General features: G+C 32.6%; 1 protein-coding gene across 1 annotated transcript in view; it reads left to right on the forward strand.

The window, feature by feature from the left end:
- Positions 1–10,173, forward strand: part of Dlg1 (discs large MAGUK scaffold protein 1) — a 234,933-nt gene that overhangs the window by 209,816 nt on the left and 14,944 nt on the right. Inside the window, exons 19-22 of the mRNA XM_004644568.2 lie at positions 5,564–5,605; positions 8,415–8,465; positions 9,330–9,431; positions 9,660–9,832. Of these exons, the coding sequence (XP_004644625.1) occupies positions 5,564–5,605; positions 8,415–8,465; positions 9,330–9,431; positions 9,660–9,832 (368 nt within the window). The remainder of the gene's footprint in view (positions 1–5,563; positions 5,606–8,414; positions 8,466–9,329; positions 9,432–9,659; positions 9,833–10,173) is intronic.

Below are 10,173 nucleotides of genomic sequence, written 5' to 3' on the forward strand. Positions count from 1 at the left end.
TGAGCTATCTCCCTAGCCCCTGTCAAACATGCTTTATATGTTCTTAAATTGTTACTTTTTAGAATTTAAGAAAAGGCCACAGATTTCCTGTCACTGGTGATACCTACTTTTTAATCTCTTGCATTTAGAAAAAATTATCAATGAAGATCCCTCGAAACTGGAAAATAGTTCCATAAATTATTGATTTTATAGAATTTATTTTGAAGTTGACATTATATTAGAGACAAAAATGAAATTAGCAGCCAGGTATAATGGTGCACACTTGTAATCCCAGCACACGGCAGCTGAGACATGAGGATTGCTGAGGTCAAAGCCAGCCTGGGCTACAAAATGATTTCAAGGCCAGCCTGAATTGCATAGGGAAATGCTGTCTCAAAAAGACAAAAAAGGGGCTAGGGAGGTAGCTCAGCAGTGTGAGTGCCTGCCTGGCAAGTGCAAGGACCCAGGTTCGATTCCAGTGCTGCATGTTGTGTGGCCTGAGCTGCATAGTGAGACCCTATACCAAATAAATAAAAATTTTAAAAAAAAATTTTAATGGAGTTAGTTATTTTTATCAAGTCTATGGAAAACTCAGAAAAAAGAACTAAATGAAAATTTTGGCTCTCGTGTTCACATTGTTATGATATGTGATAATTATACCATAACTTTATATGTCTGATTGCAATTGAGAGAAACAGTATGAAAAATGGTGTTTTGATTATCAGGGTTAATTAGAAAATAATTTTGGATTTTCTATGTAGTGACTAAGATCAGGTGAATGATAGGTATCTGTGCTGCATTACACAGGAATTGAAAGAATTCATTCATCCAGTAACTTGATTAGATCAAGATTTTCTTCAGAAAATATTTGGGGAGGCAAAATACCAACAAAATGGAAAACTGGTTATGAAGGAGGTTACTGATTTGTCTTGAGGAAATGCTGAGAAAAATTGTTTTTCCAAACCTAATTCTGGCTAGCAAGATTCATGGAAGTCTGGGAGAATACAGGTTATCATACTTAACTACAAGCTAGCCTGCTTATGTAAATGTTATACTTAAAGTCATGTTATACTTAAAGAGCTCTAGAAAATAGGATTGGGTCAGAGTCCTTTAACGGAGATTAGATGAAAATATACCTAAGTAGAAGATATAAAAGGTGCTCAGAAGTGAAATCATGTCATACAGTTTCAGAAAAGGTTTGCAACAATGAATAATAAGCAACCTTTCCATTTTTACAATTTGCCATTTCATAGAACACCTCAAAAATTTTGTTAGCCTCATAGGTTCCCTGTTTTGTTATCTTTCCCAAAATTCTCAGATGCCAAAATCAAACTTTCATTTTTGTTACAGTAAAAATATTAAACTAGTAGTATTATGTGGAAAGAGAACAGGAAAAAGAAAAAACAGAAGAGACATGTACACTATCAAGGATAGATGTTTGAAAAAAACGAATAGATGTGAATAGATGTTTGAGTAAGAAGGTGAAACTTGATTAGTAAGATTATTTATATAATGCCTGTCAAACAGATAATACTGTTACACTAAGTTCTACCATAAGAGACTATTAGAAAATTAGAGAATAAGGCAGGTGTGTTAGCTGTCTGTTACTTGGAGCAAACACCTTAGATAACCAGCATACAGAGGAAAGGTTATTTTGGCTCACAGTTTGGAAGTTCCATGAGCTGGTTTAGGGACTACAATTTTAGTCTGTGTAAGGCATGTTGGGAATACATGATGGAACAAGCAGTTAAGCTCCCAGTCAGGAAAGATGGTGCCATATCGTCTTCTGGGTCACTTCCCAAATGACCTAAAATGTGCCACTCGGCCCTGCCTCCCAGTTGTGCTAAGATGGCTGGGCCATTAACATAGAAGGACTCTCTTTGAAGGATTCTCCAGATCCAAATATATCAACAAGAATGTTCAAAAGATGAGCAGATGAAATAAGCACTGTAGGAATGTTTAATCTCGCTAGTAATCAATAAACAGAGTAACACATTTTACCTGTCACTTCAACAGACTTTTCTTATAGAGGTTCTATCTAGAGGTTTCTTCTGTATACTATGATTAGGAATATTAAGTTGATGGTGCATGTTTGAGAAAGGTATTTTTAGTCCACTAAGTCTTCTTCAAGGAAATTACCCTGAAGACATAAATGATATGGGGGCAGGCCAAATAGCTCAGCGAATTAAAGCACCTGCAAGCAGGGACCAGGTTCGATCCCCAGGCCTGCTGTGCCAGCCCTGCCCCTAGAGCACTCTGACATAGCAATTGAGACTGGGCATGGTGGTCCACGCCTGTAATCCCAGCTCTTCGGAGGCAGTAAACAGGTAGATCACTACGAGTCCGATCTAGTAGTGAGACCCTGAACACCCTGTAGACCCTTCCCTAAAATACAAAAAAGAAAGAGAGAGAGAGAGAGAGAAAGAATGGTAAAGGTATATTTATTGGAATGTTTATTTTAATAGCATTTAAAACTAACAAAACAATCCGAGAACATCTTATTTGAGGAATGGTTAATAAAGTATGATTTATTCCATCATATTGCATAACCACTGAAATCATATTTTTAATGACATGGAAAATGCTCAAAATGGAAAAAAGTAAGAATATTAAAGTTATATATATCCTTCAGATAAAATATCCCTGAGGCTATTTTGAAAAGGATTATTTGGAACATTCTTATTCATCTCTTGTTGAGCATGTATATGCCTTTCTCTTAGAAAAATACCTAAGGAAGGATTGCTGGGTTGTGCATATCCATATGTTTGGTTGTAGTGGGTACAGGTGGCCTTCTGTCCAACTGGTTCCACATCTGTGTGTTCAGCCAATCATGGATCAAAAATATTTGAGTGGAAAATTCCATAAATGTCAAAAACAAAGCAAAACTTGTGCTTGCTGTATATGTCATATAAATGGAGGCAGGGGACTAGTCTACTGTAGCCACCTACCATTTCATAGATCCACAGTCTCACCAGCCCCTGTTTGAGCATTGTGCACTTTTCATCTTGTACCCCTTATAGTTTAGGCCTTTGGTGGTTTGTGTGCACTAGACAAACTTTTTCTTGTCATTCTCTAAGCAACACAGTGTAACAATTATAAGACAGTCACATTGTACCAGGTGTTATTAAGCAATTCAGAGATGATTTAAAGTAAGTGGAGGGGCCGGGGAGATGGCTCAGTAGAATAAGCGCTTCCCTGGCAAGTGAAAGGGTCTGAGTTCAAGCCCCGGTTCCGCAAAAAAAAAAAAGTAAGTGGGAAGGCATGTGTAGGTTACATGCAGATAGTACACTGTTTTATATCAGGGAATTTTTGATCATCTGATTTAGGTCTTCCCCGGGGGCCTTGGAGGCAATCCTCCCTAGACACTGAGAGATAACTATGCTGCCACGTAATTCCCAAAGTAATGCAACCAGTTTACCTACATCAGTATATGAGTCCACATAAAGAACAGTGGTTCTTTATCAGTAGTTGGTAGGTTTTCTTCTTTTTTTCTTTTTTCTTGTTTTCTTTTTTCATTTTAGTCTATTAGATGAAAGAAATATCCTTTGTTTTTTAATTTTCCCTTCTCTGATAAGTAAATTTAAACACCTTTCTTATGTGTGTACTGGCTGTATTAATACCTTATTAGGTAAAGTGTCTTTTTGTTGTTGTTTTGCTTTTGCTTGTAAGCTTTATTACTATATAATGTCAAGATATATTCAGTACTGGATAATAAAAATAAATGCCACAAATTTATTCACCCTGCTTTTGTAACTATCAATTCAACATTAACCAATTTTGTTTCTTCTATATTTTTATTTCACCTCATCACAATAACTTTTCTTTCTTTTATAAATTTATGTCACAGAGTTTATAATATTAATCCTGATATAAAGTAAGAGTTTTTCAATGTTGATTCCTACTTTTGGGAATAAATTTCAGGTAACGAGGATAGGTAAAAATGACATGCATTTACCATTATTGATGTTTGTGAAAATAGTTTAAAGCCAACTAAAATGTCTAAACTATAAATAGTAAAGTAAAATCGTAATTTATTAGTCCAATATTCTGCAATTTTAAATGATTTTGAACTCCATGTCGTAACAAAATTTTTAAATACAAGCTTTAAAAAAAAGTTTACCTGTGGTTGTCAGATGTTAGTCAGTTGTACTTGTAATTTTTAAAGTGCTTGCTTCAACCATAATTAAGAAGTTTTGGGAGGTCTTTTTGACAGAACCCGGGATTGAACTCAGGCCCTTCCACTTATTCTGCTGAACTATCTCCCCGGCCCAAGAAGTTATATCTTGACTTTGCAGTTTAGAATAGGAGACATTTTTCATTACAATAGCAATTCAAGAACTTGTTTTCCTCACTTGAAATGTTAAGTTCTGCCATTCTCTATACTTCTGCATAGCGCTACTTAACCTTAGAAAACCCAGTAGGAGGTACTTATGGTATAACCAGTATTTATCCTCAGACTTTTTCATTTTCTAGAGGAAAAAAATTCTTTCCATAACATTAGAAATTTAGGGTTTGGGGCTGGGGAGATAGCTCAGTAGACTTAAGTGCTTACCTGGCAAGCAGAAAGGCCTGAGTTCAATCCCCAGTTCTGCCCAAAAAAAAAAAAAAGAAAGAAATTCAGGTTTTCCTCTCATTGAAAGGGATTTTTTTAGTTTTTATAAATAAAATTACTTTTTTTTATTCAAGGAAGATTTAAGCAATTACATTTACATGTACAAAAAGAGTACCTTTTGTTTAGTATACAACCAGCTCATTGAATGGAATTGTTTTAAGGAGAGGTTAGACAAGATGTATTTTTGACAAGATGTGTTTGACCTTTTTTTCATGTTTTTCAAAGCAGCCACTGTCAATTTTATCAAAATTGAATATTTTTAAAAATCCAATCCCAGGGGCTAGGGATTTGGCTCAGCAGTAGAATGCTTGCCTAGCAAGCTGGAAGCCCTGGGTTCAGTCCTCAGCACCAAAAACAAAAAACTTTAAAAACCTCCCCTAAAAAACAATTCAACTAGAAATCCAATCCCAACCTAAAGAATTCTCACTTACTATTTTTGAAACATTGAATATATGACATCTGATATGCTTGATAAGATCACAGAAACATGATTTTTTTTTCCTTTAGGAACAAGAGATGCATCACTAAAAATAAGACCTATTTTTAAATTACAAAGTCATCCCTGTCTTAAATTGGGCATCATTTGTTTGCTTGTCTTTGCATTTCATATAACTAAAATAGCACAAATATATTTTCTCATTTTGGGTTTTATTTCTACATTTTATCTAATTTAGGGTTACTTTGCCTTCTTTGTCATATTCTGCTTGCTATGTATAATAGAGATTTTTTCATGAACGATATTATATAAAAATAAGGCATTATCCTTAATTATGGGGATTTTCTCTTGCTGATTCATACTTGCTTAAGAAGAATTACATTTTTAAAGAACATCAGAAAAGTTTTTGGTTCTATGTGGTTTATATATCAACATTTTGGAATGTATGTTACCATGTTTTACTTTGATAAATTTGTTTTGATAATCAGCTTTTTAAACTCATGACACTTTTATTTCTCATTGTCCTGATATTTCAGAGCATGTAACTTCTAATGCCAGCGATAGTGAAAGTAGTTACCGTAAGTGTTTTAAGTTACTTACTCTTTTGTAATCCAAAGTAATTCATATCCTTTGTGTTTTTTCCTTATTTATATCTATTGTAAAAAATAAAAATCAGATGCTTAATTTTAAAATCAGGGAAAGCTAATCAAATTATTTTGTTGAAAAATAAAATTACTACAAGTTGAGTGTCTCTATACAAATTCCAAAACTTTTTAGCAGCAACAGTGATGCTCATGAATTACCAAATTTTGAAAAATTTCACATTTCAAGTCCAAAACAAAAATCTTAAATCTATAACAGTTCAGGGCTGACCATTTTACGTAAAGGATTCTCAATCTATAAATATAGATCAAAAGAGAAGTTAAATATTACAAACTTTTGAGAAAATACTAAAACTTTTATTAGTAGCATTATTTTTGTACATAGCATATATGTATTTTTGTGTATCTTCTATGAAAAATAGATACCTAGCTAAACTTGTTTTTTGACATTGTTTAATTTTATTTTCAACATGAGCACTAAAGTAATTTTTCAATAATGCTAGGTTTAATTTGCTTTAGTTCCTTTCTTCTATGTCACCAGTGTTGGGCTGGATCAAGTCATTGTTTTTGACCACCTGCCTGTTAGAATTAAAAAATGAGGAAGGAAAACTTTTCAGTTTCACAATGCCTATCAAGCTTCTGCTGGAGACACTGAAAAATGAAAAATTTTTCCAGGACTTTAATAATATGATTCTGGCTAGTTCTCATGCAATGGGAAAATCTGAACTATTTTGTTGATCTGCTCATAAGATATTATTAAATGAGCCGGGAGAGAAGAAAAAGAAAAAAAAAGAAAAAGAAACTTTTTAATCATTTCTCAAAAGTAATGCTTTTTTTTTTTCATTTTGTATTCTTGATATTTTTAAGTGGAGTAGACATGTGAAGTCTTTAAAAAGATTGGCATGGGAGGGTGGGGAGGTACATGAATATTACCAGTTATAGCACTTTAAAAATTAAAATTGTTTTTCTAACTTTTTTTTTTTACTGCTGTCTAATATGAAAGTAATCTTGATTACAGATGAGTATGGCTGCCCAAAAGGTCCATCCTGTTCATATCAGTCCCTTCTATTTTTTTCATTTTGACAATATATACTTTTAACTCTCATTCATTTGGTTGGCTGTTCTCTTCTACATAAAAATCTCCTAATAATCTTTTTGACATGGAAATAGATTTCAGCATTTTACTAGCTTGTAACCAGAAGCCACTGTAGAGTAGTTGAGTAGCTTTCTAAACTGAAGAGAGGTGGGATGGGAAGATGGCTCAGTAGAGTAAGTGCAAGGGCCTGAGTTCAATCCCTGGTTCCACAAAAAAGAAACACTAAAGTAAAGAGAGGGAATGAAAGTATATACTGTCTCTTTCACCATTTGCATGAATGTATTAAGGTGTTGAATATTCAAATTGCATGTTTTGGCTAGTATGTGAACCATGTTTTACATCCAGTACTTTAAAAAGGAGCTTGTAAAGTATGTTTTATATACTGTAGTAATAAAATTGAAAACATATATTTAAAGCAAGAAAGACTACTTATACCATTATGTGAATTTCAAAGACCTGCAGCTAAATACATAGAAACCAGTGACAAAATTGGTGATAGTTGTTACAGAACTTTATAAGCAAAGAAAAAAATCTTCAAATACATTATCTAATTTTAATTTTTTCTTTGAACTGCTTAGATGCCAGAACTAGAATTTTTAACTTTTAAATCTTCTCACTGTCCCTGGTTCTGCAAAAAAATAAATAAATAATAAATAAATAAATAAATAAATCTTCTCACTGGCTTCAGATATAATTTGTAGACTTTTTATTTAGCACATTTCCTAAGCTCTACACCTTTAATTTAGCCTTCAGAAGCTTTAAAGTGTTTTTAAAATTAAAACACACTACATTAACTCCTTTATATTAATTTGATTCATAGTTAGAAGAAAAAGATTTACTTCTTTCAAATGATCTTAAAACAATGTTAACACAATTTAAATATTTTTTAAAGTTGATGAATTGGAATAATCAGTAAACTTTTTCATTAGTGAAACAGTGAGGTTTGTTTTGTTTTTTTTTTTTTGTTTTTTTTTTTTTTGAAACAGTTTGACACCTGTATTTTTAAAGCAAAATATAATTTGTTAAATATTATAATTGATGGAACCAAAAAAGTATTTTTAATAGCAAATTAATGTGCCTATATGTGAAACTTCATGTATGTTTAATAGTATTAGTTTTTAAAAGATTTAATAGTTTTTTGGGTCGGTGAGATAGCTCAGCAGATTGAAGCACCTGCTTAGGCAGGCCCAGAGGCCAGGGGTTCAACCCCAAGCCTGCCATGCTGTACTGCACCTTTGGCATGCTGAGCCAGTGATTAAGACTGGGCATGGTGGCATGAGCCTGTAATCCCAGTGCTTGGGAGGCTGAAAAACAGGAAGGATCACTACAAGTCCAATCCGTGTAGTGAAACCCTGCAGACCCTCTACTAAATATAAGAAAAAGATTTAATAGTTCTTAAGTTCTAAGAAATTAATAGCACATACTCAACATCACAGATATTTTTACAGAATAACAGTTATAATAGATAACATTTATAATTGGTTATATTTCTTAAACTTAAATCCTTGTAACTTAATAATTTGCCTTTTTTACTGAATCTGTAAATAATTTTGAAGTAAAGTATCTTTTTATTATACATCTTTGTTGTTTTCTCAGGATAGTCTTAGTAATTTGTATCTTAGCTGTGAAGAATGAGATTCATTTATTATCTTTTCAGATTTTTTTATCTGTGCTTTAACTTCCTAATAGGTGGTCAAGAAGAATATGTCTTGTCTTATGAACCGGTGAATCAACAGGAAGGTTTGTGAAGTTTATTGGTGTTTTACAATCTTACCAAAAAAACAAAAACCTTGGAAAATAGGTCTATATCGTACTGCAAACAAATTTCGTACTAGAATTTTACTATTTACTGTACATTTTTATGTAGAAACTAAGTGTCTGAATTTTATGAGACAAAGTTTAGCTCATAGTGTACTAAAAGAAAGTCACTTTATATTGGCTGATTTATACTGGTGTTTTGTTTCCTAAGCAGTCTCTTTCCAGTATTTTTAGTAACAAAAAAGTCTTAAAAGTATTTTATTTGACCCTTCTCTGTTCTTTATCCTCATCCAGTCAGGTTCTAGCCCCTTTTAATTCTATTTCTGTCATATATTCCTTACTAATAGCCTCTTTTTCAGCCTTCCTACCACAGTTTTCGTTACAATTCTCACTGCTAATCTCCCTTCTTCCACCATGAGCCCTGGAAGCCCAGTATATACCCTCCTCTAGAAGATCATCTTTCTAGATTATTACTATGATCATAACAGTCTCTACACCCAATTTCTTTTTTGTCCCTTGTTCAGCTCCTTATAATTTCTATGTGTAAAACCATATACTGTGTTTCCACATTTGTAATGAGATAATGTTAGTAGTATACAGAAGCATTATCTATTAAAATGCTAAATTTAACTTAATTGACTTCTAGTGGAGATTGAGGAAGTTGAGTATCGTAATAAAGCTTTTAAAAAGTAGCAAATTGGTCATCTTTGATTAATGATGAAGTAATATAAGGAAAGAACAAAGAAATTCTGAAACCTCAGGATGATTTTATATTCTCTGGTAAAATAAAGTACATTAATATTTATTGAGTGATTATTCCTTTTAACATGTAGTTTATCTTTATAGTTAATTATACTCGACCAGTTATCATATTGGGACCTATGAAAGACAGAATAAACGATGACTTGATCTCAGAATTTCCTGACAAATTTGGATCCTGTGTTCCTCGTGAGTAACCACATAAAAATTTTTAATCGTTCTTAACATTCCTTGTCACTGTATTTGACAAAAATAATCATAACTCTTTTTCATGATTCATAGTTATTTTACCAGTTATTTCATCCTCCATATTATTTTTCAAATTTAAATTGTTGGGTTGAGCTTTATAGTGGGCTAAATAGAAAATGAATTTGTTTGTAATACTAAACACTTCCCCAAGTTTTTTTTCTGTTAAAGATACGACTAGACCAAAACGAGATTATGAGGTAGATGGAAGAGATTATCACTTTGTGACTTCAAGAGAGCAAATGGAAAAAGATATACAAGAACATAAATTCATTGAAGCTGGCCAGTATAACAACCATCTGTATGGAACCAGTGTTCAGTCTGTGCGAGAAGTAGCAGAAAAGGTAACCTTCAAAGTAACCCAAATAGATTGTTCATTTGACACTATAAAAGGATCATTTTTACTTTATATGTATGAAAAATGTGATATATGGTGCAGGTATGATTACTTTATGTTATGAATTTGTTTACTTAAATATTTAATTTTAGGTTAGAAAAATACAAGATAAAACACACAATGTAGATAAAGTAAGAATAAAAATGATAGCATGAATTTTCTCCAAAAAGGAAAGCTGTTACTTTAAGGTCTTTTGCTTTAGATAGACCTGTGGCTGGCCCTACTCTTCTAATTACATAGTATGTTTTATTTTTTTTGTTTTGTTTTTTTAATTTTATTTATTTATTT

The sequence above is a fragment of the Octodon degus genome, unplaced genomic scaffold (genome assembly GCF_000260255.1).
Source record: "Octodon degus isolate 3935 unplaced genomic scaffold, OctDeg1.0 scaffold00203, whole genome shotgun sequence".
NCBI lineage: Eukaryota > Metazoa > Chordata > Mammalia > Rodentia > Octodontidae > Octodon > Octodon degus.